Here is a 27,491-nt window from a genome sequence, read left to right on the forward strand (position 1 = left end):
ATGAGCTCTAGCACAATAGCCCTGGCCCCTCCAGCCAAGAATGTGGTGGTGTATCGCAATGGTGATTCGTTCTTCCATGGAAGAAAGTTTGTAGTGAACCAGCGCCAGTTCCTGACCTTCGAAGCATTTCTGAATGAGGTGACCAGCACCATTCATGCTTCTGTGGCTGTGAGGAATATCTACACCCCCAGGCAGGGCCACCGGATCACCGAGCTGGGGGAGTTGCAGAATGGATGCCCATATGTGGCAGCTGGCTTTGAGCGATTCAAACGGCTTGAGTGAGTAGATCAAAGTGTTAGATTCAGTCTCGGGACTTGATAGGTGACCTTAGGTACCCATCCTTGTGTGGCTATTGGGGAAGGACAAGAGATCTATAGCGCTTCCATGTGTGTTATGTTCTATAATGAGTTTGAGGCAGAGCGTGGTGAGAAATTGGATCCTGAGGGGGTGAGAAATTCATGGTTTGCCGTAAGTATGGCTGACAGCACTGAGCTGAGATTCTCGCCTTGTTTTGATTGACAGAGCCAGCTCATGGCTTCTCTCGTGCATGCCTCATGCACCGTGCATAAGAATCAGTTTTACCGAAGGAAAATCTTAGGGTAGCCACTTTGGTGTTAAATTTTTTTTATCTTGGTTTTCACTTTCCATCAGATTATCTGCCCTTTAAAATTAATAGTTGGGAAGTTCACGGCACTTTAAATACATTTAATACTCGGGATTTTAAAAGGCGCGTGTATCAGGTGTGTGTTAGCCTGAAATGGGAACGAAGAGACCTGTCTGTTCTTTTAACTGCTTTGCTCCTTGGAATCAGCTGTGAATGTTTCTAGATGAGCTGGATGAGCCTGGAAATGTAAATCAAAGTGATCTTTCACTTTGCAAGAGTAAGTAAAAAGAAAAATGTACGTGCTGGCAGGGTGTTAGTCTATGCAGCACTGTGTTGGTATACACAGCTCTGTGTCTTAGGCAACTTGGGGGAGTTAGTTGGGGCTCTCTGCTGCGGCTTCCATCACAAGTGTCCCTAGAAATGTCAGCCACTGATGCCTCCTCCCCATTCTTAGGTTTTGCAGGGAGCAAACAAATGTGTAATTGTTCTTTAAGGCAGCCTAGAATATAGTGGGCCAGATTCATTCCTGGCATAAGTCCTTTGGAGTCAGTGAAGTTTCATGTGGGATGAATTTGACTCAATAATATTGTGGAGGAAACTGTCAAGCTATATTTATCGAACAATACTAGCTGGTGCTTGGAGTCCTGGTCAATGTCTTACTCAATAAATAAAACATGATGTTCACCAAAACATGAAGTTGGCATTTGTGGTATCTGGAACTCAGCCTGTTTGGCTGAGACCTGTTTAATTCTTACACTTTGTTTAGCATTCTGAAGGGCACGTGAAGAGAAAAGTCCAGAAGAAATTATAATTTCCTGTTGATAAGCACTTGGGAAGCAGAGATTTTATATGCAATGTGAATGGCTGCAGCACAAATGTAGGCAATACTGTTAATGACTGTCTGCAAATACCTTTTCCCAGCTTAGAAGTGGCCAGGCTAGTTAAAGTATTGACCTCGAAGTAGTCGATAGTAGATAATATCATCTTGTGATTACAGTCCATTAAAAACAAGCTAGCATTCCTGTAGCCTGGTCTGCTCACAGTTGCACTTTTATTCATGCCGATGAGACTTAGAATAAGATATGACCTTCTTTATGTACAAAAGGTGGAGGAGGAGGTGGCGTTCTCTCCATGTTAGGGTGTGGGGGGTTGCCAGGGGCTGTGTACTGTTTATTTTCTTGCCTCCGTTTTCACAGCTACTTAAACCCTGGAATGAAGCAGCTCGGTGGGAGCAGGAAAAAAAATGGTGCACAGGTGAGTGTGTGGCAGACAGGCGGTTGCCTTGCTCAGAGAGCGAGCGGAGCGTGGGGCTTGGTCAGAGATTAGGGCACCTACCTGCTCCTAGCAGAGAACAGGGAGAGTTTGTCAGGGATGACTTTCTACAAGGCCAGTTGTATGTGTTGCCCTTCCTCTACCGCTCCCTACGTAAGGGCTTGGGAGGGTAGAGGAGGCGTGCGTATGTGACATTCTTCCCGCACTGATGAAACTGCAGAGGGTGCTCTCCTGCCAAACTCTTCTCAATTTCCACAGCAGGTGAGCAAGTTGGTCAGAAGCAGCCTCTGGCTGCAGTGGAAATGGGCTATGGGATTTTCCTCCTCTTGCTCCCTGCCCCACCTCCATTTAAACATTAATGGAACGGAGACTGTCAGTCCTAAACCGAACAGGGGAAGCAAGTAGAGGCTGGGGACCAGAATAAATGGGGGTGCCTAAGAACAAAGGACTGACAGTGGTTTGGGGGTCAGTGTGACACCCCCTGTGACTGCAGCAGGCCTGAAGCCTTGTGTTAACATTCCACCTTCATCATTCGCACTCACACCTGTACACACACTTAACCCTGGCAACCTCGGTATGCACCTGGCCTTGCCAACTGCATTGTTGATGTGTGAGAGGAGGTGCTCCAGTTCTTGCCTGACAACAAGCCCCACCTAACAGCAACAAGACCATACAGCAAGCTAGGAAGTTCAACCTAAGTTCTGTGTTTGAGTGACATGTGCTGTGTGCTGAATCTGGTCTCTAGATCCGCCCTGTTGTCCCTCAGAAACGCACGGTGGCAGCGCGATGGCAGAAGCAGGTCCAGCTGCCCTGCATTATACAGTGAGTGCCTTTCAACTTTCCCATAACGATTCCTTTGGGGAGCTGGCTTGGGAGGCTGGAGGCTGAGTCCTTGAGCTCAGGAATGGGGTGGGGGGAAAGCTGGCCTTGGAGGGGGGTGTTTCTGCCCCAATCCCTTCCAGAGCTAGTTGTTTCTGTCTATGGCTCCTCCTTTCAGTGAGAGTAAGCTTCTCCCTGTCAGGACTGAGCCATTCTGTAGAAGAAAAGAAGCCCTCTGGCTGGACATATTCCAGCCCCTGCTCCTCTAGCCCAGGGTTAAATGAATCTTGCAGCCTCGTGTGTGAATTGGTTTTCTATGAGCACAATCTCCTGAAACAGAACAAACATGGAAAGCCTCATCAGTACCAGAGTTTCCTGGGCTGTTAACTGATTGGACCAGATATTGATGTAGTGTAAACACAACATAACCACATTGGCTTCAACGGGGTTAACTCTGGATTTACAGCAGTGTAAACCGACAGCACAGTTTGGTCTGATATATGAAACATTGGGGCTGCATCTAGACTGGCAAGTTTTTCCGCAAAAGCAAATGCTTTTCCGGAAAAACTTGCCAGATGTCTACACTGGCCACTTGAATTTCCGCAAGAACACTGACGATCTCATGTAAGATTGTCAGTGTTCTTGCGGAAATACTGTGCTGCTCCCGGGCAAAAGCCCTCTTGCGCAAATGCTTTTGCGCAAGAGGGCCAGTGTAGACAACGTGGTATTGTTTTGCGCAAAAAAGCCCCGATGGCGAAAATGGCGATCAGGGATTTCTTGCACAAAACCACGTCTAGATTGGCATAGACACTTTTCTGCAAAAAGTGCTCTTGCGGAAGAGCGTCCGTGCCAATCTAGACGCTCTTTTCCGCAAATGCTTTTAACGGAAAACTTTTTCGTTAAAAGCATTTGCGGAAAATCATGCCAGTCTAGACGCAACCTGGATGTGTATATGGATTATTACAGACTGAGACCTGACTGATTCTTCTGCATCCAGTGTGGGATTCAGGAATGATCTGTCTTGACTAGGGATGTAATAGTGTAGTCAGGTAACCGACTTATAGGTTAATGCTATAGACTCCACGCATTCCCTCTCCCCCACACCTCACCCAGACAGGGCCTGCTGCCACCCTTTGCTGCTGCCTCTGTATCCGAGGCAGCAGCACAGGGCGACAGCCAGCCAGTCTGTGAGGGGAGCTGATTTTTAGACTGGCTCTTCTCATGGACCAGCTCCCGCCTGGCACCCCATGCTAAGCATGATACAGAGGCAGCAGCGCGGAGTGGCGGGGGCTCCTCGGGAGTGGGGCTGGAGTGCACTGGCGGCTGGCCCCGCACTTGGGGACTATAGAATAACTGACTAACCGATAAGAATTCATGAGGTTACTCGACTATTCAATTAACTGATATTTAACATCCCTACTCTTGACTGGAAGGAATTTCATGACACGCTACCTGGATATCACAGGAACTGTCCATCTGACATCATTGGCCATCTCCAGGCCCTTCAAAACATTCCTGCTCAGATCAGTCTGTAGCTCCAACCCCGTCACTCCGCTGTTCTCGATCTCTCCACGGACGTCACTAAAGTTGAAGCCTCTTCTCGTATTTGTGGCTCTTCGCAACCCTGCCACTCTACTTACCTGCTCTTGTGTCTCTTCTGCTTCCTCTGCCTACGGCACCTGCCTTTTTTTATTGCTTATCCCCACGCTGATCTAACGATCTCTCTAGACTTCCAAACCCGCCTCCAGGCCCACTTCCTCCATGGTGTCTCCAATTAAATTAAATGCCCAGCTGATGATGGACAGGAGGGGAGGCTGTTGGCTGTGGTTATGCATTTTTTTTTTAAATGTCAACATGTGCATGTGTAAACATTGTCCACATTTTGATGTCCTGCCTTTCCCCCACCCTTCTTAAATTGCCTGTTCCTAGGGGTCAAGGTGAGGTAAGTCCATGCTGCGCTTTCCTCTCGCATTGCCTTGTTCGCTCTGCTCCTACGTTGTAGCCTGTCTTCCCTCTTCTTCTTGTTGTCGTCTCAGGCTACAAGCTCTTCGGTGAAGGAACTACCTTGTACGTCTTTACAGCCCCTCGACCCAGTCCTGGTTGGGACCCATCAGTTTTACCACTCCCCACCCAAGAATTCTGAGCTGTTTAATCGTGTGGCGGCTGGAGAGCCACAGGCTGAGATGCGTGGAACGTTCTAGAGGCGTTGGCTCTTTCTTCCTGGGGGCTGTGTACAATACGGGGATTGGGAACAGCGGCTCATCACACATGTTTTTTGCCCTTCTATTAAAGTGTTTTCCGGAATGGGGATTTGCTGAGCCCCCCTTTTCGACTGCTGCTCTCCAGGAGCACCCTGCTGGAATGGGACACCATCCTGGGCCTGCTGACGGAGAAAGCCAACCTGCGCGGCGGAGCTGTCCGAAAGTGGGTACCCGTAGGAGGCACTACTGGCTTTTCCTTATCTTCTGTCCATCTGGTCTACGTTGTGTCCCCTTGTACTCTTTAGTGGTTAGTGCAAGAGGACCAGGAGTCAGCACACCTGGGTTCTCACTCTGTTTCTGCCACTGACATGCTGTTTGGCCCCCGTACTCAAGTTTTACCCTCTGTAAAACGGGGATTATATTTACCTCTTGGAGGCTTGGGGAGAGTTAATGTTCATGATGCTCAGGTGAGACGGGCTATAAGCAAATCTTCCTCCTCCTTATATTATGTCTATGGGGGGAAGGGACTACTACCGAACAAATGTAGCTTGCGCATTAAACAGCTTATATTGAAACACCCTGGGTCACATTCACCATGGTGTAATAACTCCACTGACTTCAGCAGAGCCCTTTTTTGGCCTGTGTTCTGTGTTCATCTCCCACTTTCTTGATCACAGTTCACAGGGGGGATCATTTGCTGCTCCACCCTCACCCGCCCCACTCCCAGGCTTTTTCTAACTCCCTTGCTATCTTCTCCCATAGACTCTGCCGGCTGGATGGAATCCCAGTCTCCAGTGGTGAGGAGCTGGTGAACGGTGAATACTATGTGGCGGTAGGGCTGGAGAAGTACAAAAATCTGCCCTACTTTGAACTGCTGGTGCCGAAGAATTCTCTACATCGGGCATTACGGTAGGCAGGCAGGCAGGCAGGTATTTGTAGTTTAGAGAGAGGACCAGCATACTGCCCAAAGCTTAAAAATAATCTTTATATTTACGCAAAATCACTTCAACAAGGAGCCGACTTTCCGTGATGCTCTCCGGGTGTGACTGGAATCTGGCAAAGAGCACTCTGAGGTGTCCACTTAGAAAGATGGGGAGCCAAAAAAAATGCATGCCCTTCCCCCAGGCCCTCCGGCAAAGGGATACACATTTTTTTAATTAAGCATTTCAGTGTCATGGGCTGTTCTTAACGTATATAAACCACGCTATGAAATCCCCATGTCCAGCACCAGAAAAAGCAAGTAGATTGGCTGAGTTTCCTGTTATCACGTAGCAAGGGCCAATTGGGAATAGCAACAGATTTTGCTGGTTTGGGTTTGGCAATGGGATATAGAACCTTCCCACCTCTAGGAGGTGCTTTCATTCCAGCCTGGGTCAGCGGTGACTAAGAGCTTTTTAAATATATAAACCGTCTGCTGGCTGTTTAGTGCCCTGTGAGAAATGAGTACAGGGTCTTGATTAGCTGAGCATCAAACAGTTCTTCACAAGTGTCACCAGTTGTCATTCCTGTGCGTGGTCTCAGCAAGGCAGTCCAGGATGGACTAGGTCATGGAGACTGGTCCCTGCTCAGGTTAGCATGGAGCACGCTGCGGGAGGAACCCGCATGGATACTACCTGTGCTCTGCCTGGGCTGACAATAGAGATCTCCAGGACTGTCAATCCAGCACCTTTCACCTGCACTGCACCTGCTTATGAATGTAAAAAAAAAATAGCCAGGGTCAATATCTGGGCATGTGCATCGCATGGACATACCCCGTTGTTTGAACGTACGGGGTCTCAACCTGCTCAGATTCCATTTTCTGTGTTTCAGGAACCATCCGAATAACAGACGCAGGATCCACAATCAGGGGGTAGGTAGTTTAACCTGTGTGGGCAACGCCATTTACACTACGGACCAGCCCTCAAACTGGATTAGACAACGTGTGTCATTTACGGACAGAAAGTAGATGCAGCAGAAAAGCTGCCTCTGACACCAAATCTCATGCAATAGCCCCGGATACGAGCAATAGGACTGGATTGAAAACAGCCATCTTCATTTCGTTTCTCTCCGTTTTAAGCACTGGTGTTCTCCTCAGCTGCCCGGTGAAGGCATCTCACTTGCCTGCTCTTTATACCCTAAACTGGGTGGGCTTTGTGAGGCTTTTACATTCAACTCGGTGGCATTTTTCTGTTTGGACACTCCAGCTTAATAACACCTCTCAGTTTAGCTCTGCCTCAGTCCCCACTGAATTTAAAATGTTGGCAAACCTGCACAGGGCAGAGAAGATGAAATGAGAGAACAAGAAGGGGGAGCCCTGGCATGAAGAACAGGTTGCACACAGAAACTCTGCCAGGGTGTGTGTGTGTGGGGAGAAGAATGGAAGGGTTGGATGTGGGGGAGAAGTAGAGAGAGCTACATGGAGTCCCTGAAATAGAGGAGGGTGGCACGTGGGGAAAATGGAGGATGCAACTCAACCTACAGAAGCAATGAAGTATGCAGCCCTATAGTAGGTGGCTTATAGGGAGCACGTCTCATTAGTAGATCTTAAAGTGCTTTGCCAAGGTGTATTATCTCCATCCAATAGAAGCTGCTGCACAGCAGGCCAGAAACACCCCCTTCTTGTTTAATTTTGGGACCTTGACTTTCTCAGATCTCATTTTCTGAGGGCCCTGGATGTGGCACCCTTTCGTCTGGTGCGCCAGGGCCCAGGAGTGACAGCAGGAGACATTTGTGTAGCCAGTGACAGTTGGGGGTCTCCCTTTTGCTACCTGGTGCCCCATAGAGCTGGCTTGCAGATCTGAGCTTTTTACCACTTCACGATCAATAAAGCCAGCTGTTCCGAGCACCCGTCCTGGAATGGACGGGAACACGTTCTTGTTTGAGTAGGGAGTCAATCTTGCAGGGATCGTAGCTGCAGGATCTGGTGTCCATTGGGCACTCCACTGAAAATGAGCTGTCCCAACAAGTCCAGGCTGCCAAGTGCTTTTCAAGGGCTGTCTGTCTTGTTTCAGTAAATGTAACGTTTCCTGTTCTTGTCCTTAGTTTGGTAAACACTATGCCAACTCCCAGGCTGCAGCTAGCGACTCTGCCCTCATCGAGCCACCTCAGCAGGTAATGAATACGGCAAGCACTAGGTGCAGTCCATAAATGCGATGCATAGCAGTCCTGTTTTCATGACTGAACACGTGGGATCCTGCCAGTCAATTTGGATGTGTGCTGGCAGGGCTAATGTCTCTGTAGAATCAGTCTCTTGTTCTCACAAAGCTCTAGATTAAGAAACAAACTAAGGAAGTTTATTGTGAATGTTAATTTCAGCTGGACTATCGCAGGGTACAGTCCACAGGAACTGCAGAGAAAGACAAGACCCCTGTTCCATCTCCAGCAGCGCACAGACAAGCCAGGAAATATCCATGCAAAGAGTCGTCTGTTTTCCATGCTAAGCCTGTCCGTGCAGGGCAAAACAGGAAAAATAGCAGGAACGTGCAACACTGGCCTGACCAAGGTAAAAATCATCATTCTGGATGTTTAGGCATTAGTGGCCTTAGACTGACAGCTCCCTTAGCATCAAAGCAACTCCAAGGTGCTAAAGGGGAACAGTCCCTAGTGTGTCTCCTGACTGCTGTTGTAATTCCATTCCTTCCTCTCCTCAACAAATACACCAGGGTGGAGACTTGTAGACCTGAAGCTGAAATACTGAACTCTGGAGTTGCCTTGACTTGCATCCCATTGTATTTGTTGGTGCAATAATTATAGAGCATGAAAGGTGAAAAGCAAGTATGTGTCTGAACACCTAGCAGTAACCCAAGGAAGGAACTGAGATGGATGTGGAGCTGCTCTGCGGTATCTTAAGAATCCTTAATGTTGACCTGGTTCTTTTATTGTATATTACATTCCTATATTAGTTTAGTTTAATAGGGAGCTGCAAGGAAAACAAGCAGGAAGGAGAAACAATGGATCAGGATAAGGCTTCCCCTTAATAAGTCCCCTGAAGTTTAAGAGACAGTGCCAGGATGGGGAAAGGCCTGGGAATTAGAGATTAAAAGCATTATAGCATTTAAAAAAGGTGTGTGTGTGTGGGGGGGGGGGGGGGGGGAGTTTCGCGCTCTCTCTTGTTTGGAAGCTGTTTGGGGAAGTTAGAGTAGCTAGGCCTTAGGTTACTGTCAGGGAATGCAGTGTTGGTAAGAGAGACCAATGTCTTCGAATCATTTTTCTCTAAGTGCTTTGTTCCTGTTACACAATACTTTGGGCTAAGAAGGCTGCATGATCATTCTATTCACTAGTCACAGACCCCTGAATGAAAGAACCGCAGGTACCAACCCCAGTCGGGCCTGTTGGGTAAGCGTGGTCCATGTCCAGAGCCTGGTCTAAGAGTAGGAGAAATGCATGATTCCACACCAGGAGAGGCACAAGGCCTAACAGGTGGGGATGAGGGCAGTCCGAGACACATAGAAAGGGGACAGAGGTACAACTTGGTCAATAACTGTGGCAAGAACACTATATATATAATATTTTTTTTACTTGCTGGCATCTCCTTAATGAACATAAGAACGGCTGTACTGGGTCAGACCAAAGGTCCATCTAGCCCAGTATCCTGTCTACCGACAGTGGCCAGCACCAGGTACCCCAGAGAGGGTTGACCGAAGCCAATGATCAAGCGATTTGTCTCCTGCCATCCCTCTCCAGCCTCTGACAAACAGAGGCCAAGGACACCATTTCTATCCCCTGGCTAATGAACTGACCCAGCGTTCACTTGATTTGCCATATAAAAGTTTCAAGCGCTAAATGTGGTTAACAGCTTATTAATGCTATTTCCTCTGCCAGCAATATGGTAGATGGAGTGCAAGGCACCCCCAAAAACAGTAGACCGGACCTAGCCATTCCTATAGCTTGAGCTGCACTACGCCACAGCTAGTGTCGTTGATATCCTCTTAAGAGCTTTCTTCTCCTCACAGAAGATGGAAGTGTCTATAAAGTGAAAGAGCAGAGGAGGGAGATGCGAGGTGCCCAGGAAGTAGGGGAGGATGAATATACAAAGATGGAGGTGCCTGTTGATCAGGTATGAGGTGTAACTCTCTTTGGTAAATTACTTAAAAGATCTTTCTTTTCTGAGTTACTAACTGTCCCAAAGCTTTAGGCTGCTACTGTGGGAGAGTAGTAGTTCCCACTGGGGCCCATGGAGTTACGCATATCTTGCAGCAGGAGAACCAGACCCCTGGAGACAAGTGTTCCAGGGAAACTCTCTTCAGAACTTTACATAAACGTTGAGAAACAAAACCTTATAGAAGCCATCAGAGGCTCCTCTCTGCAATACAAGCTATGTACTGTAATGGGGCAGTTGCCCCGCACTGGAGTATAAAGGGTTAAAACAGCCCTGGGAGAGAGCTGTAACTAGGAGCTGATTGGAAGAGGGCTGGTGGTTGCCATTTGGTAAATGCTGAACTCTGAGCACCTGTTTGATGAATCGAGCAATTGCCCAAGTAGCATCTTCAGTTTCATCCCTTGTTTTAAGTAAAATTCTCTTCATTGTATTGGTGCAGCCACAATTTCCCTCTTCAAAAGGTGTGACAATGGAAATAACCACTGGGTGAGGGTTCATGACCGAGTACAACTGCATTCATTTCAGCAGTAGAAGTTTGTAGAAGTTCCCCTGGAGACATTTGTATGAACACAGCAGATGACTAGAGCCCTGCAAATCCATTTTTGCAGATGGGATGCAGATACAAATTTTGTTTCCAAGCAGGGCACTAAATATAGGATCTCAAAGGCAGGGAAGCAGTTGTCTGCAGCTCATAGCCTATGAGGCTGCTTCCCTGCCTTCCAGATCCTATATTCCCCCATTACCCCCCCACCACACACACCCATGTACAGACTTGATTTTTGTGGATTCGGATCTGATGTGGATACCTTTTTGTAGCTGCACAGGGCTCTAGAGATGGCTTTTCTACAGGGCTGTAAGTCAGACAGTTCTCCAAGGCTGTGTCCAGACTCAGGGGTTTTTTCGAAAAAAGTAGCCTTTTTTCGAAAAAACCTCACCTGCGTCTAGACTGCAGCCGCGTTCTTTCGAAATTAAATCGAAAGAACGCGGCTTTTCTTTTGATGGCGGTAAACCTCAATTTACGAGGAAGAACGCCTTCTTTCGAAAGTTCCTCTTTCGAAAGAAGGCGTTCTTGAATGTAAATAGGGCTTCTTCGAAAGAGAGCATCCAGACTCACTGGATGCTTTCTTTCGAAAAAGCAAGCCGCTTTTTCGAAAGTTCAACGTGCAGTCTAGACGCTCTCTTTCGAAAGAGGCTCTTTCGAAAGTATCTTTCGAAAGAGCCTCTTTCGAAAGAGGCTTGCAGTCTAGACATAGCCCAAGAGTGGATACTTGGCAATAAGAGAAGTTTTCCCTGATATTTTTTCCTTACCTTCTCCAGAGAGCTGCAGAGACTGTGGAAGAGGAAGTCATTCCAAAAACCAAAATGACTGCTCCTGGCGAGGTGCTGTTAAACAGTCCAGTATATTTGTGAAGTGTATGGGTTAGAGAGAGACAGCAAAAGTAAGTGAGTTAAGATTAGGGTTTAAGATGCAACTGTGGCATTAATTTAACCAGGGGGGTGCTCAGTACAAATGCTTAGACTGATGCAAATTTGCCAGCCCCTAACTGACTTGTAAAGCAGCTGCTACAATAAAAGCAAAATAACTGCACACAGCATCAGGGGAATGCTATGCCACTTACTGCCTGATAGTGTCGCCTCATGTAACTGTTGTTGTGGAAACAAACATTCATTGTAAACAAAACAATAAACTATCGAGGCTTACATTTTGGATGTTTAAAAGCTGGACTGCGGCATTCTCCAAGGTGGCTGAGGTTTGGCCTCCCCAGCTAAATGTCACAGCCTCCAGCTGCCCTAATCTATAATATTGCAATGTGGCCTGTTATAATTATTCAGATGCTGATGCAGCAGTGCATGCTGGTACCAAGTTTTTGCAGGGTGCATCTCTATTAAATATGGAGGCAGAAGTATTTTATTTCATCCAAATTAGGCAGAGCCTTTGGGCTCAGATAAGTTGCCAGTGGGGCTTTTAGGCACGTAAAGTTTGGATGCTTCTGGTACACATGGAATCAGCTACTCAACGTATTTAACAAATCACTTCAATCACTTAACAGCAAAGTATGAAATTTTTATTTTTTTCAATGAAAAAAATCCCAGTTTTATTTTTTAAAGAGATCTATTTGGAGGCAGTAACTTTTCTCAAACCACTTTTCACAAGAATTTTTAGAGATAATGCATTTCTTCTTATTGCATATGTTAAGGGACTGCCCCTGTTCCCTTTAAGTCTGAATTTTAAGTCTTTGATCTTTAAGAGCACTTCTGACCTAAAGTCAATTCCCTAATGGAACACTGTGGCCTCTGGGGTGAATTTGGAATCATGCATTTTATATTTACTTCAGAGGCTGGGGCAACAGTTCTTTGTCTGCAGATCATAACCTGCTGCCTTCTGCAAATGCTGGTCTTTCATCCACAGACCTCAAACTGCTATACAAACACTTATTATATGAGCCTCACAACCTTCCTGTGCTATAGGTAAGAATCACAAGTCCCATTTTAAAGGTGTTTAAACCGAGGCACAGAGAAGTCCAAGGGAATATATAGCCAGGCTATGGTATAGCGGGGAACAGAACTCAGAAATTCTTAATCTCAGACCCTGGCTGAGACCATTCTACAACATCACTATACAATACCATGTTAGTTATATTAAAAGTCACTTGTACTGTCTTGTCTTTAACTGGGAAAAGGTTGGGAGCACTGACAGATCACGGAAGGCCCAGACAATGAGAAATTACACCAGTGACTCAGAGGAGGAAGAGAACTGAAAAAGCCATTTCAATTTTGAAGACAGAAGAGTTTATGAAGTGACTGATGAAATGGAGACCAAGTTAGCTTTACTCTGTGCAGTGGTGGATAACAAAAGCAATTGGATTTCAGATTCATGTAACACCATAAACTTTGATCAACTCTAAGGATATTTTTTAAAATGTGTGTGAAGCAACAATGCCTTCATTATCTGAGTTTTGGAAAACAGGTTTCAGGTGAACAATGAGTCAGATACATAATATATTGTTAAGAATATAAATTTAATGTAAACGCTTTTCTTCCTTGCTTTGGGAGGAGGATAGAAAATACTTAGACGCACATTTTTTCATTTCAACAGTCAAAGGAGACGGTTTGTATCTGAATAGGAGGGATTTAATGTATTTAATGTTTTACTGTACAGAATAATTCTAACATTTCTAAAATGTTTGTCAGGAAACATGCTCCAGGTTACAAATGCCCTTTTCAAAAATGTTTCACAGCTGTTCTTTGCTCAGTGCTTCTTCATGAGAGCAGCACAATTTTTTTCAGCAAATAATACATTTACCTCCAAATCCATTTGCAGGGAGGTGAGGAAAAGGGCCATTAAATTATTGCCAAATTTGCCAAATAGTTGCAGCTAATTTTTTTTTTTTTTTAAAGAACAAAACAATTCTGGTTTTGTTAGAAATGAACTGATTTTGGGAATAGCCTGCTATTGCCCTCTTTGTAGTACCATGCCCAAGAGAAGAGTCCCAGATGGATATGTAAGTGGGTAGTACTCCCTATGGGCAGTGAGAAATCTCTGAAGTTGATGTATTTTATAACCTTTCCATGCAAACTTTCATTCCACTCGGTCATGAAAGGGGCAGCCTTCCAAACATCTCTGGAACTGAGAAACTAGCTGAGTTCTCAAGTAAGCAGAAAGTGTCAATCCTGGATGGGACTCTAGCTCAGAGCAATTGGTAATTTATGATCTAATAAGTACAAGAAAAGACACAGATGGTCCCTGCTCTAAAGAGCTTACAGTCTAAGAGGCACACACAGAAGAAAAGACATTCTGGGAAAACCCAGAAGGAGACCAGTAAGAACAGTTCAGTTTATTCAGCCTGTGTGTTCTTGAAATACTGTGATGTAGCAATTAGAGTACAGGTGGGAGTCTTAGTGCAGTAGCTACCTCTGTAAATAAGCTTTGTGAATTATTTTCTTCTGTCCTGTGTCAGATATTCCCCTGATTAATATATGAAGATTTTTTGTTCAGATTTTAAAATGTACTGTTGAGCAAGGAGAGGACTCTTCTCTGCAACACAGTTGCTGACTTTTTTTGTACACAGTAAACTGATTCCAAATCCCTCGCTGTGTGGTTGGGGATGTCAATGTGTCAAGAACTGGGAGGTACAATACAAGTAGATTGCACCATGGTCTCCGGCAGCGTGAAACCTTGGGAGACACAGAAGGAGGGCAGAGGAAGATCAGGGTAGTTTTCTTTGCAGGGGGTTCTGTATCTAAAATAAGTAGTGGGGGCTCAAATGCCAATATTCGAGGCCTAGTGCCCCAACAGAGCAAGACCTCAGCTTTGGAAAGGCAAAGATTCCAACTACTGTTTTCAGAAACCTCCTTCCTTAGATATCAAAATTCACCCTTCCACATTGCCTTGGATTTAGACCATGCCACTGGATGCTGATCTGGAGCCAGAGAGACGGGGGTACCCATCCCCGAACAAGGGCATTCCCTTCCACACAATCCTTTATTCTTCCACTGTCGCTCACTCTTGCTCATTCATAGAACCAGCTATGCACAGAGCAACTCCCAGGGCAGTAAGCAGCATTCCTACCACAGCTCCTAAGGAGAGAGGACATGCAAAAATGAGGGGAACTGTGAGCACTGACCACTAATGTGTTAGGCCTTGTCCTCTGTTCAAATGCTCTAGTGATGGTGCAGTCTGAGTAGCAAGACAGTGAGGATCAGAAACATGCTTGTTCCAGCTGAATTTCAGTAGCACTGTTAAGGGCAGGTTCTAAGACCCTTTCCCTCACATCTGTGCAGAGACTTTTTTGTCTATTAACTATATTATAAAACTGTTCTACAAACAGCATAGGCTACGTCTAGACTGGCATGATTTTCCGCAAATGCTTTTAACGGAAAAGTTTTCCGTTAAAAGCATTTGCGGAAAAGAGCGTCTAGATTGGCACTTTTTGCAGAAAAGCGTCCATGCCAATCTAGACGCGCTTTTGCGCAAAAAAGCCCCGATCGCCATTTTCGCGATCAGGGCTTTTTTGCGCAAAACAAATCTGAGCTGTCTACACTGGCCCTCTTGCGCAAAAGCTTTGTGCAAAAGGACTTTTGCCCAAATAGGAGCAGCATAGTATTTCCACAAGAAGCACTGATTTCAGACAGTAGGAAGTCAGTGTTCTTGCGGAAATTCAAGCGGCCAGTGTAGACAGCTGGGAAGTTTTTCCGCAAAAGCAGCTGCTTTTGCGGAAAAACTTGCCAGTCTAGATACAGCCATAGTGTGTGAGTATAGTAGAGCATAGTTCTTAGGAAAACTGTCCTTATCTGATGTAGTAGGGAAACCTTATTAACGCTGTGCTAATAGCAGCTGTGTTTAAATACAAGGCTAGTGATTAGCACGGGCCTAAGGAACTGGACCTCATCCCAATGAGTTACACACTGCAGCTTGCAGCCATTTTATGGCATTATCCAGTGTTACACTGGACTAGGGAGAGGAAGAATAAGCTTCATCCATATTTTAGGTGTTAACAGAACATCTTTCTCATAGGGAGGTCTGAGTACCCTTCACTCCTATTGATGTGAACTGTACAGCATGGCTCTATATCTACAAATCTCACCCTCTCTCAATGATAATCCTCAAAAGCTGAATAAGCTCTTATTGGAACACGATATCTTCACACTTTCACTTTGCTTAGTTTCTTCCCTCTCCCTAAAGCATTCACAGGGTAACATTCTTGTCTGCCAGAGCTTACCCATGGAGGTGCTCCTTAGTGTAAAAGTAATAAGTTGCTACTGGTAGAGTAGAATTGTCCAGAACCTAGTTTCAAATCCATCAGTGAGACAACAGGAACTGGTGATCACACACCAACTAGTGCTAGCTTATATTCATCCATGAGAAGGTAGGATTAGCCAGATCGCCATTCTCTACCTATATAGGGCGTGTCCTCACTAAATCCATCCCCAACTCTGATAAGGTGAACTACTTAACTAACCATATACCTTGCCTCTAGAATTACATGATCTAGCTAAAGAGCATATCAACCATGATAACCTAGACAGATGGTATGGTGCTGAATACCAGGCTGTGTGTGCAGAAGATATATATAAAAGTAATGCACTGAAACATGACATACTTTTACCACCAATATCTTCTCCAAGCATCTTCCCAGTTAGTACCGTGACTATCAAAGCCAGAGAGTTACAGAGTGGCACCGCCAGGGACAGGTCTGAAATTGAACAAGGACATGGAGATACAGTCAGATTTTTTTTTTCTATGAACACAGTTTAAAAACTAAATTTTGTAAAAATCACTTTCTCCTCACTAATGCAAAACTGCTGTTACTGAGCGTATATATAGGCTTGGAAGGATTAGATTTTTAGTAATAAGTGTTGATTTCACTATAAAAAAAATCAAATTTACAGATAGGCAAGGTAAAAAAAATGCTGCTTGAGAACTTAATATATTTTAAAGAAACTTACTTTATATGTTTTGATGTGATATCATTATTTGTTCGTGATTACAAAGATTTAATATTTTGCATCTCAATAGCTGTCATTAAAATATTTGTCTAACGGCCCTTCATAAATCCCTGTGATTTAAAAATTTAAATGGATCAAAATACAAAAAAAGTTTAATACATGTTGATGTCATCTGTCAAAATTGAAGAATCATAATCAAATTCTATCCAGCCTAAGAGATGTGAAATTGACTTCTCAGATGGGCCACAGAACTCTTCAAGGATGACATGGTCTATCTAACCCTAGCTATCTCACTACATTGAAACATAATAGCAAGGACTAACCTGTGGATGCTAACGTGAGATAATAGATTATTGATCCACATTGATTAAACAGAAATGGCACCATGTACTAGGAGGAAAACATAACATATTCAGTCACTGCACATGAAATGACCATATACACATCATGAATGCTATTTGAGGCAGTGAAGCTAGTTGTTAGAGTGGGGGATTAGGAGCCAGGCTTTATTAATTCTATTTCTCAATCTACAAGGAAGTGTGGTCTAGCAGTTAAATCAAAGGGATCTGTTTGTGGTTGTGCCACTGACTCCTTATGTGAATTTGAGTCGGTCACATAACTTCTGTTTCCTAGTCAGTAAAAGAGAGACAACACGTAACTTACAGTAATTATATGAGGCTTAATTAACTGTGTAAAGGGCTTTGAAATCTTCAAGGGAAAAGTGGTATCATATGCAAGCTAACTGGAATATCACAAAGGATAAAATTTCCAGTAAAAAATGTCAAGTCCAGAACAGATATAATTAAATGATCAAGAAAATTAATGTTAAAGCCAGATTAAGGTACATACATTCAATATTATCTCCATCCAGGATGCCTCCCCCCTTGGCATCACTTGAAATGGTTTGGAGGTTTTAATACCTTGTAATTGAGGCACAGGAATTTCATCTCTGCAAGCAGCTGCGGCACCCGGTTCCCTTTCTTCACCTTCTCCAGTCCCTCTGTCCCCGTCTTCAAAAATGGGTTTGTCCCTCCCCACAGAATAGCCACTAGGACCAGTGCAGACACTTCTCCTGCATAGGGATGTTAAATACCAGTTAACTGAATAGTCGATTAACCTCATGAATTCTTTTCGTTTACTTGAATTTTCTATAGTCCCTGGGGGTGGATCCAGCAGCCAGTGTGCACCAGCCCCACTCCCAAGGAGCCCACTGCAACCCCACACTGCTGCCTCTGTATCAGAGAGGCAGCAGCGCGGGGTGCCAGGCAGGAGCTAATCTGTGAGGAGAACCAGTTTAAAAACCAGTTCCCCTTGCAGACTGGCTGCCTGTTGCCCCGCACTGCTGCCTCTGATACAAAGACAGCAGCCTCTGTCTGAGGGGAGGGGAGATCTGAGCTCCCAGATGCAACGCGATCTGGAACTGAGCCAGGCTACCTGCCCGCCTGGCTCCTAATACACTTTAAACGCAGAATCACAGTGGAGGTAGGTCTCAGACCCGGTGCAAGCCAGGATTGAGCTAGGCTGCTGGCCAGCATGCTAAAAAGTTTTCTGGCAGGGGCGGGAGGGAGGAATGCATGTAGTCTATAGCATTAACAAATACGTTTTTGCTTATTGGTTAATCGACTACATTATTACATCCCCACTCCTGCAACACAATCACAAACCACCACAATTCAGGGGTTATTTGTGTCTTGTGAGTTTCTCACTTTAGTTCCTACATCAGTCCTGTGCCTGCCACTGTGACTATCACAAATTCCCTCACTTTCTCTCCCTCTCCTTGGCTGTGTCTACACTGGGCCACGTATTCCGGAAAATCAGCCGCTTTTCCGGAATAAGCTGCAAGCTGTCTACACTGGCCCTCGAATTTCCGGAAAAGCAACGACGCTCTACTGTACAAAATCAGCCGCTATTCCGGAAAAACTATTCTGCTCCCGCTCGGGCATAAGTCCTTATTCCGGAACACTGTTCCGGAAAAGGGCCAGTGTAGACAGCCCAGTAGTCTTTTCCGGAAAAAAGCCCCGATTGCAAAAATGGCGATCGGGGCTCTTTTCCGGAAAAGCGCATCTACATTGGCCACAGACGCTTTTCCGGAAAAAGGGCTTTTCCGGAAAAGCAGCCTGCCAATGTAGACGCTCCTTTTCCGGAAAAACTGAAAACGGAATAGTATTCTGTTTTAAGCAGTTCCAGAAATTCATGCCAGTGTAGACACAGCTCTTCTGTTTTAAAACCCCAATTATGTAAATGCTGAGCATCCAGAACTGTCCTACCCCTTCTCCTATGCTTCCTGCTCTCTTTACCTCCATGCACTCTCAGCTTTGTGCCTTCTCTCATGTACACCTACCTGCTTGGAATAGTCCCTCCATGTGTGCTAAACCATCATTCCTTCAACAAAGCCTCCTAGCCAATGATCTTACCAACCTACCCCACATAAAAACTATTGTCTGTCTGGACCTTTTCTTACAATGTCTTATGTAACTCGCCAAATACCTTTACAGCATAACAGAACTGTTAATACAGTGTTTAGTAAATAACAAACAACCTTAACTGTGTTGTTACCAGCTCTAGCCCAATTATCACATTTAGCCCAGACATCACATTTGCAAACCACAAATGAATGTCAGATGCTAAAAAGCTCTGAGCTTTTATGGTGCATTATGTATTTTAGAATACTGCAGAAGACGGGACAGACCTGTTTGAATGCTGCTGACAGTGCAGGGTTTTGCAATAAACATTACTATGTCATGGTCACACAGGTTTATTACATACATTTATTTCTGCCGCAGTTCTTTTTCTGTCTATTTATTATTACAGATTATTCCAGTCTATGAAAACAGGTTCAACGGTCAGAAAACTGGGCTTGACTGCATTACTTTATGGGTCTTAATAGCAGTTTACTGTGACTCAGCCCGTACTGGCTAGAGCTGTGCTGGCACCCAGAACAACTCACTTCCTATTTCTGGCACTCCCCCAATGTCACCAGCCTGGAACCATGAATCATTTGTGCTTTCGTCCAGAACACGCGTATGGTGAGCAAAAGGAGCTGAGCAGCTTTAAAAGGCCTGGCTCCATCATGGTGCCCTTTAAAGGTGATGTCCTGAGAGGCTGCTGCCCCCGGCTCAGTGAATAAGCGGGTGTTTGTGTATAGAAGGTCAGTGAAGCGCCTTAGGTCCTCCTGTGGTCTCCAGATGGGAAACCTTGTCAATGTCATACAGTGTGTGTGTGGGGGGGGGGCTGCCCGCTCTTCCTTTAGTGAGCCCCCCCCAGGCCCCAGCACTGGGGAACCCTCCGACCAGCCTCTTCCCCTGCACCCCTGCCACTGAGGACACCCTGACTCTCACCTTCCCGCGGGGGGGGGGGGGCTGGAAATCCCCTTCCCCAGTGTCCCACCACAGGGACCGTCTAGCACCCCTCCCCCCACCCCACAAGGAGCCCCGCCCCTCCCCCCTGTGCCCCGCCCCTCCCCCTGTGCCCCGCCCCCAGCTGCAGAGACCCCGCCCCGGGGGGAGCCGCGCGCTGCCCGAGCGCCTGTCATGACTCCCGGAAGCAGGAAACTCACCCGCGGAGGCCATGCCGGCTCCGCTCCACTTCCGGCCCGGCCGCGCCCCCTGACCCGGATGTGGTTCTTCCTCCTTCCTGTTGTCACGCGGAGCTTGTGACTGGGCCGGGGCTGTGAGCGGTCGCCATGGTGAGTGCGGGGCCGAGGGGCGGCTGGGGCCGGGCAGGCCTGGTCGGGAGGAGGCGGAGTCTCGGGGGGGGGGGGAGAATTCCCCCTCCCCCCACGTCGGGTCCTGCCTCGGTCCCCCCCCCCCCCCGCTCCTTCGAGCCCGTCCCCGCAGCGTCCTGCCCCCCCCCGGAGCCCATCCCCCCCCCACACCACCACCACTCCCCCCGCCCGTCCGCTCCCCCCGCAAGCCCCCCGCCCCTCCCCGCAGCGTCCTGCCCCCCCGGAGCCCATCCCCCCCACCACTCCCCCCTCCCGTCCTCTCAGTGTCCTGCCTCTCCCGCCCCCCTCCCCGCCCCCCGCCGCCCCTCCCCGCGGCATCATGGCTCTCCCTTCTGTTTGGCTTGGAGCCCATTCCCCCGTTATGGTGGCCCCAGCGCTCTTGCCCCCCCCCCCCCCCGATCCCCTCGGCTGCCTCCTCCCCTCTTTATGGAAACACCAGCGGGGAGTTCCCAGTGTAACACCGGCACCTGCTGCCGCCCCAAGTACATTGCTGGGTCCCGGTGAGGAGCCACTAGGGGAGGGGTTCCCAACCTGGGGTACGCGTACCCCTAGGGGGTAGGAGAAGCGTGTCAAGGGGTACAGGGAATATTTGGTAAATAACTACATTATCCTAATTGAAATATTCCCTAAGTGGTCGTGTGAGTGAAAAAAGTTGGTGGATTCTAGAGTCTAGAATTTATTTCCTTTCATATTGAATAGGGGGTACGGGAAGGTTTACTAAAAGCCAAGGGGGTACAGGGACTGAAAAAGGTTGAGAACCCCTGCTCTAGGGCCTTGCTGCGCTGGGATTCCCACCCATAAGGTGAAGAAACGCTGGGGGGGTAAAGCCTTCTTATTGGGTGGGGTTAGCCACCTCCTGAAGTTGTTCCTGGCCCTACGCATCTGTGAGATGAATTCAATCCCCAGTCATCCTCGTTCCAGCCTGCTGGCGCATTGGGCCTTATTAAATGACAGGTCCCCTTCCAGGGCTACTCAGTGAAACCTAGCAGCCTGGGAAAATAAACAGCCAGTAAAGCTGCGTGGTTTGAGGACTCTGGACTCTGCTAAAGTTGAATCTTCGGGAAGATGAGGTTTTCCAATGCAGGTTTCAATGGATAAAACATTGAAATACGAGTAAATGGACTAGCTTCAGTTGTGTTTGGTGGAAACTCTATACTCATGTATTTGCACAAATCACAAAGCCCGAAGGTGTGTTTTATTTTAAAATACTGGATTTAAAAAAAAAATTCTGTCTCCTTTTTAGAAACCTATACTATTGCAAGGTCATGAGAGGTCCATTACTCAAATCAAATATAACCGAGAAGGAGACCTACTCTTTACAGTAGCTAAAGATCCTGTAAGTATTTCTGAGTCTTTGATTAACTGTTTCATGTCTCTCAAACTTAGGAGGAAGTTTAAACTGGATTCTAAAAAAGTGAAACTTCTAGCAGCCAGTTTAATATTATGGTTATGCATCATAGCCCTGTAGCTGAGGTGGTGTCAGTTTTTTGTTAACTAGTTATTACAGGCAGTCCTCGCTGTAAGTCCAAGATACATTCCAAAAAACTTGGACTTGTAGCAAAACAACTTAAAGTATGGAATTTTTTTCCCGCGGCTGACTTCCATTTGTGCAAATTGGTGGGGGTGGGGGTGGGGTTGCTCAATTTAAGAGCGGGGAATTGGAGGACTTACAACGCATCAGTTCCTACAAGTGTCAATGACTTTAGTGTGGAGTGGATGTACCAGGGCAACTTATAGCGGGTATGCCCTGTTACAGAGAGTTTGTATAAAAATTGGAAATTTAACTGTATTTTATCATCTATATAGTCTGAAAATCCCTTTCCTCCAGGGTGTTGGAGGTACTTCTCTTTCCCTATACCTGAAAAAAGTGTATTCCCATTCCGAGAAATCTTTGCTGCTTCCTGTTCAGTTCAAGGTCTAGTACAAAACCAACCTGCTTCCTCTTCAGGATGTTTCATATAGTAGTTTTCCACACCTAGCATTTCTGTCTCTCCTCAGTCTTACTTGAGCAGCATATTTTTTTTTCCTCTCCCTGTGTTCCACCTTAGGCAGTAATCCCACTCCCATTTTTAAATACTATTTCCAGGCCCCTGAAGAGAACCATCACTGCCTGCTTTTCAACATACATTCTGTTTAACTGCATTTATAAAATACCTGTTGCCATGCATTTAGTGATAGTATCTCTCAACACGAAGAGTGCACCATATTCCCTGTGACCATCCTCATTCGTTCTCCTACAATCTGACCTCTCCACCTTTTGACATTCCTGTCCTACTATCTCTAGTGATGCTGCCTGTAATGTAGGTTATAACACATGTAGTCCTACTTGTATGTGCAGTGAGATAACTTGAAATACTCAAAGATGAGACCATATGGAAGTAAATTACGTTCATTTATTTAGCAGTTTGATCAAACATGGATCCTTGACCAATTGTTTTGCATTACCAGATTGTCAATGTTTGGTACTCGGTCAATGGGGAGAGGCTTGGCACTTACAATGGCCACACGGGAGCTGTCTGGTGTGTGGATGCAGATTGTATCCTTTCATGACTGAAACCTGGCTGCTTGGCTTTATGGTGAGTCTTCTCACATGGGAAGTGAGGCGTTTTTATTGTGGACAGGAGGCAGTAGGCACTATGAGCGATTTTATTGTTGGCCTTGTGATCTTTCCTTTACTCTCCACTGTTGTATTTCCCTTCATTTGAAATAATAAGTGAACTGTGGGGTGTCGTGTTCCGCCTTCACTTGTTCAGATATCGCTTTTGACTGACCAGCTGTGCTGGAGCTCAATGCTCTGGCATTCCTAGAAGTAGGGACGTGAATACCCATTAACAAAGTTATCTGGTTAAATGATACAATTTTACTCGCTTAAATGGTTAACTATGGGCTGATGCAGAGTGGCTGGGGTCCCGTGGCAGAGTTGTTCCAGGCATGGGCCCTCCAGCTGGCGTCCCACAGTCAGCCCACGGCAGGCAGGAGTCTCCTCCACCCAGTAGGGACGTGAATAAGTGACTGGTTCCCCAGGAGCATCCCCCAACCCGTGGCCTGCTGCAGGCAAAGGGCTGCTCCAGCCCCCTTGGGCTCCTGCCCTGGGTCTCCAGCTGGCAGCCTGCCCCATGCCCAGGATTTTGCTTAGTCAGTTAACTGATTAATCAGGATTTTATATCCCTACTACCTGGGCAGGTGAGGGCCTGCTCCTGCCATAACTAGGGTTCTGTTGTCCAGACCTGCTGTGAGTGGGGGGCTGTTCCTGCTAGCACGGCCCTCCAGTTAACCAGTTACCCATTAAGCATGTCACTAAGACTAAGGCTTATTGGTTAACCACGGTTAACCGGTTACGATCAACTGGCAGGGGCTGGGACAGCCCCCAGGGAGGCTTGTCACGGGCAGGGACGGGGCGGCCCGTCCATATAGGTGAACTAGGCAGTCGCTAAGGGCACCAAGCTAAATGAGGCGCCAAATGGTGGGGCAATATCATTAAGGGGTTTGGATGTGGGGGCACCGATTGCGTGGTTCGCTTAGGGCACCAGTTGCTGGCAGCTAGTCTAGGGCCGCCCCTGGGCAGGGACGCTCCAGCCTGACCAAAGCAGCCCATGTTGTGGGCGCAGGCACGCTGCCCTCTGCTCACCGCCAGTTACTGATTAACGTTAAACCAGTTAATTAAACAGGATTTTACGTCCCTATTTCAAAATGACCTTCTGTCACCAATGCAGAGAAGTGATAAAATAGTTAAATGCAAGAAACCTGCATTAACGTAAGAGTTTAGCTCTTTAACGCCCCAGAGCAGGAACTTCAAAGTTATGGTTCCTTCAGCATAAGGGTCTGGACATAGCATGTGGGAGTGAAAGTTATTTTATCGGCGTGATCTTTTTCTATTTCTACATAAAAACGATAGCTACTGTGTATCTTGTGTCCTTCTGTATCCCACTGTGGTATGTGGATATTGGCCTGTTGGGCCTGTTGGGGCTGATGGGGAGTGAGAATTTGTTGGCATTCCCTAACTGATGCTGCAGGGGACACAAGACACGTGCTTACTGGCTCTGCAGACAACTCCTGCCGGCTCTGGGACTGCGAAACAGGTACAGTGAAAGTACTGGGGCGAGGGGAAGCATTTGCTCTAATGAGAGAGTTCGAGTTGTAGCTATAAAATCTATATATTGTGAGCAGAGGCCTTAAACTCCTGGCCCACGGGACATCTATGGGCCGGAACATCGTCACAATCTGTTCTCGGAGGCTGGGCAGAAGGGGAGAGTGGTGCCTGAACCCATCTCCCAAGCTCTGTCCCTTCCCGCCACTGTCCCACACCTCCTCCGTCCAGGGCACCCTGTTTCCTGAGGGACCTGGCATTGGAGATTACCGGGGCGGGAGAGAAGGGGAGGGAGCATGTCTGGTACAAGGTGGCAGCAATGGTTGGGCTCCCCTGCACTCCACACAGTGGCAGGAGCTGCAGGAAAGCCAAGTGAGTGCGCTCTGCTTCCCCACGGCTCCTGCTGCTCTGGGAAATGTGGGGGGTACTTAACTGCTGCTGCCACCCTGCACCAGGTCCCCTGGTAATCTGCGAGGCTGGGTCTCTCGGGGGATGGGGTGCCATGCAGGGAGGGCGAGCCAGTGGCGAGAAGGGGAATGGGGAAGAGTTCAGGCATGTACACCCCCAGGCCACGGGGTGTGTCTGACCGTTTTGCAAATATACTCCGTCCTATCCTGAAAAGGCCTGGCATTACTGGTGCAAGGTGGGATTGATACGCATTGGCAGAGTGGTTTGTGGGTCGCTTACGCAGACTAATTTGCTTTATCCATGGCCAGGAGCCCTAGCTTTCAGCAATGCCTGATTCACCCAGGGTTGAAAGAGAACCCCATGCATGTTGCACACATGGGTTTCCTGGTGCTGTAAATCATATTTCAGTGGTTGAACTGGTGTCATCCTGTGAGTAGGAAAAGTGTCTGTGAGACTCGTGTGTCACCGACTAAAGAGACAACAATGGGGCACTTGTCACAGCTCAAAACAGCACGTGCTGGCCTAGCTAAATACGCCATGGAAAGCTGAGCACTGAGAATGGACTGATCACAGCTGATGGGAAGACCCAGGCCAAGTTGCCTGTCTTGGCTTGAGTGAAATTGGCGATTGAAATTGGTGGTGGTCGCTACTGGTATGACTTGTAAAGATCAGTCCAAGGGGGGATTTTTCTCAAGAGCTTTGGAAAACTCAGAAGTGCTTTGTACAGACTCTAGCCTTCATTTGATCTGAGCATTGCATATTGGCTAGCTCAGCACCAGGGGTGACTGGTGAGGGGGAACGTGGGGAGGGGGCGCACTGGCCACATGACAGCCCCACCCCCAGCCTGAGGGAGAGCCAGGACAACCCCTTGCCCTTGTGGCAACCTGCTCCTCTTCTCCCACCCCCTCCCCAAGCGATATGACTCAGGGATCTGGCGCTGGGAGCAGCGGTCTAATCCCTCACACTCACCAGCGGCGGCGGGGGAAGCGGAGCAACAGCCACAGCTCAGTCTGCACCCCCAGCTGCATCGCTCCGCTGCTTGCGTGTGGGGATGGTCCCTTCCCTGAGCAACGTGCCGGAAGAGCAAGCTGGGGCCCTGTCGCTCCGCTTCCCCCACCGCTGCCAGTGAGTACGGGGGCAGACTCCTGCTGGCACCAGCCTTGCCTCCAGTCCTCCAACCCATGGGTGTCCTGCTGGCTGCTGGCCCCTTGCCCCTCCTGCTCCCCCACCCCTCCAATGCACACGTTGCCTCTGCTCAGCTCTACGATTCACCTTGCAGAAGGGTGGGGCTGAGGATGTCTGGAGCCATCTAACAGACCCTGTCCTGTGTCTAGGAAAGCAGCTGGCGCTGGTGAAGACCAACTCCGCCGTGCGAACCTGCGGCTTCGACTTTGGAGGAAACATCATCATGTTCTCCACGGATAAGCAGATGGGCTATCAGTGTTTGGTCAGCTTCTTTGACCTTCGTGACCCCACCCAGATTGGTAAGGAGTTCGGGCCAAAACCTGCGTGAAGGAAAACTTTGATCACCTGCTGATCGGGGAACAATTTATCCAACTCTTCCCTTCCTCTCCGCAGAAAGCAGCGAGCCTTACATGAAAATCCCATGCAATGAATCCAAAATCACAAGTGCCGTGTGGGGCCCTCTCGGCGAATTCATCATCGCAGGCCACGAGAACGGGGAGCTGAACCAGTTCAGTGCCAAGGTTACTGCCCGGAGCAGAGCTCTCTTCCTCTTTAATCCAGGGCAAAGGGGTGGACACCATGTGATTCCTATGGTGGCCACAGGGGGGCGTGCTGAACTGAAAGTCGAACCAGCAGCTGCTTGGTGTAGCCAGGAAGCAGCCACCAAAAGAACATGGTTCCTGATTGTCAGTTTGGGCTGTAGTGCAGAAATCGACGCGGCGGCTGTTGCAGAACGGTGGTTAGTCAGAGAGTTTAAGGCGAGAAGGGACCATCATTTTGTGGAATGGGGGTGGTAGGTGTAACCGGGACCTCTGTGTGAAGTGGGGTGGCTTGGTGGCATTCATTCTGTCTTATGTTTATGCCCCAGTCAGGGGAGGTCCTTTTGAATGTCAAGGAGCACACCAAGCAGATCAATGACATCCAGACCTCCAAAGACATGACCATGTTTATCACGGCTTCCAAGGACAACACCGCCAAGGTGAGACTTCCCTTCCCTGCCTCAGTGGACCCTGCTGACTGAGGGCCCCAAGAGCAAACACAAAAGAAATCGCTGCTTTGGATCATCTTTCCCCCTCTCTAGAAACTTACGGGGAACAGCGGAGCCAAGTTTTCTTTGTCTCAAAGCAGATATCTGCTTAGTGGGACAAGTAAAGAGAGGAGAGGGGCTTACCCAGGCCAGATGAACAGGCAGAGACTAGGCAGTGATTTCAGATCTGCTCTCTCAGGCACAAGGTGCTGGTATTTCCAAGTTGTGCGCTCAGAATGTGTTTGGGCCTTGGCATCTTTTTACAGGAGCTGGGTACCTTGGCACTAACCATGTCAGAGGCGCTTCAGTTGCCTGCTCCCTTGGGAGGCATGCCAGAACTCCGCTGTGAGAAGAGGGGCTGGGCCTTCAGCGGGGGGTTCATACTCCGTGTCGGGAGCCTGCTGGCAAACTGCTGTTCCTCCCCTTCTGCCTCGGAATAACGAGTCCCGTCTCTTATCTTCTAGCTGTTTGACTCCACAACGTTCGAGCATCAGAAGTCGTTCCGGACAGAGCGGCCGGTGAACTCTGCAGCTCTCTCCCCCATCTTTGACCACGTAAGCGAATGGCACTTGGTACATTGCTCTCCTATCAGAGCTGATGTCTGTTTCCCCCTGACCTTCAGGTTATTCCAGGTGCCCAG

At 47.6% G+C, this 27,491-nt stretch overlaps 3 protein-coding genes across 5 annotated transcripts in view; 2 read left to right on the top strand and 1 right to left on the bottom strand.

The window, feature by feature from the left end:
* DCDC2B (doublecortin domain containing 2B) lies at positions 1–13,363 on the top strand. 2 transcript variants are annotated; one of them, XM_006117549.4, is made up of 11 exons: positions 1–278; positions 1,801–1,858; positions 2,622–2,698; positions 4,988–5,119; positions 5,659–5,805; positions 6,706–6,745; positions 7,918–7,986; positions 8,191–8,377; positions 9,828–9,931; positions 11,291–11,412; positions 12,655–13,363. In XM_006117549.4, exons 1-10 carry the CDS (start codon positions 1–3, stop codon positions 11,381–11,383), a joined length of 1,185 nt encoding a protein of 394 aa, XP_006117611.2. In that variant the 3' UTR covers positions 11,384–11,412; positions 12,655–13,363. The 2 variants fall into 2 exon arrangements, with proteins under 2 accessions (XP_006117611.2, XP_075764806.1); XM_075908691.1 differs by having other exon boundaries at positions 2,643–2,698.
* TMEM234 (transmembrane protein 234) lies at positions 12,975–20,101 on the bottom strand. Of its 2 annotated transcripts, none has more exons than XM_075908697.1 (5): positions 19,977–20,101; positions 17,341–17,492; positions 16,744–16,810; positions 16,075–16,167; positions 12,975–14,149 (listed from the first exon to the last, which is right to left on the bottom strand). In XM_075908697.1, exons 1-5 carry the CDS (start codon positions 19,987–19,989, stop codon positions 14,091–14,093), a joined length of 384 nt encoding a protein of 127 aa, XP_075764812.1. In that variant the 5' UTR covers positions 19,990–20,101; the 3' UTR covers positions 12,975–14,090. The 2 variants fall into 2 exon arrangements, with proteins under 2 accessions (XP_075764812.1, XP_075764810.1); XM_075908695.1 differs by having other exon boundaries at positions 12,975–14,551.
* EIF3I (eukaryotic translation initiation factor 3 subunit I) overlaps positions 20,058–27,491 on the top strand; it is a 12,993-nt gene continuing 5,559 nt past the window's right edge. Inside the window, exons 1-8 of the mRNA XM_075908692.1 lie at positions 20,058–20,105; positions 21,388–21,480; positions 22,593–22,680; positions 24,158–24,223; positions 25,974–26,123; positions 26,218–26,345; positions 26,693–26,803; positions 27,316–27,405. Coding sequence (XP_075764807.1) covers positions 20,103–20,105; positions 21,388–21,480; positions 22,593–22,680; positions 24,158–24,223; positions 25,974–26,123; positions 26,218–26,345; positions 26,693–26,803; positions 27,316–27,405 — 729 coding nt within the window. The 5' untranslated portion in view covers positions 20,058–20,102. The remainder of the gene's footprint in view (positions 20,106–21,387; positions 21,481–22,592; positions 22,681–24,157; positions 24,224–25,973; positions 26,124–26,217; positions 26,346–26,692; positions 26,804–27,315; positions 27,406–27,491) is intronic.

Source organism: Pelodiscus sinensis, chromosome 25, assembly GCF_049634645.1.
Source record: "Pelodiscus sinensis isolate JC-2024 chromosome 25, ASM4963464v1, whole genome shotgun sequence".
NCBI classification, from domain to species: domain Eukaryota; kingdom Metazoa; phylum Chordata; order Testudines; family Trionychidae; genus Pelodiscus; species Pelodiscus sinensis.

What these genes read in the sequence shown, in the direction of transcription:
- DCDC2B (XM_006117549.4), top strand. Translation starts at nt 1, where the DNA reads ATGAGCTCTAGCACAATAGCCCTGGCCCCTCCAGCCAAGAATGTGGTG. An exon ending in GGAAAAAAAATGGTGCACAG is followed by an intron (nt 1,859 to 2,621) that starts GTGAGTGTGTGG and finishes TCTGGTCTCTAG; the next exon opens with ATCCGCCCTGTTGTCCCTCA. An exon ending in CAGCTGCCCTGCATTATACA is followed by an intron (nt 2,699 to 4,987) that starts GTGAGTGCCTTT and finishes CTTCTATTAAAG; the next exon opens with TGTTTTCCGGAATGGGGATT.
- TMEM234 (XM_075908695.1), bottom strand. An exon ending in TCCTGTGCCTCAATTACAAG is followed by an intron (nt 16,811 to 17,340) that starts GTATTAAAACCT and finishes TTTTCCTCCTAG; the next exon opens with TACATGGTGCCATTTCTGTT. An exon ending in TCTCACGTTAGCATCCACAG is followed by an intron (nt 16,168 to 16,743) that starts GTTAGTCCTTGC and finishes GTTCAATTTCAG; the next exon opens with ACCTGTCCCTGGCGGTGCCA.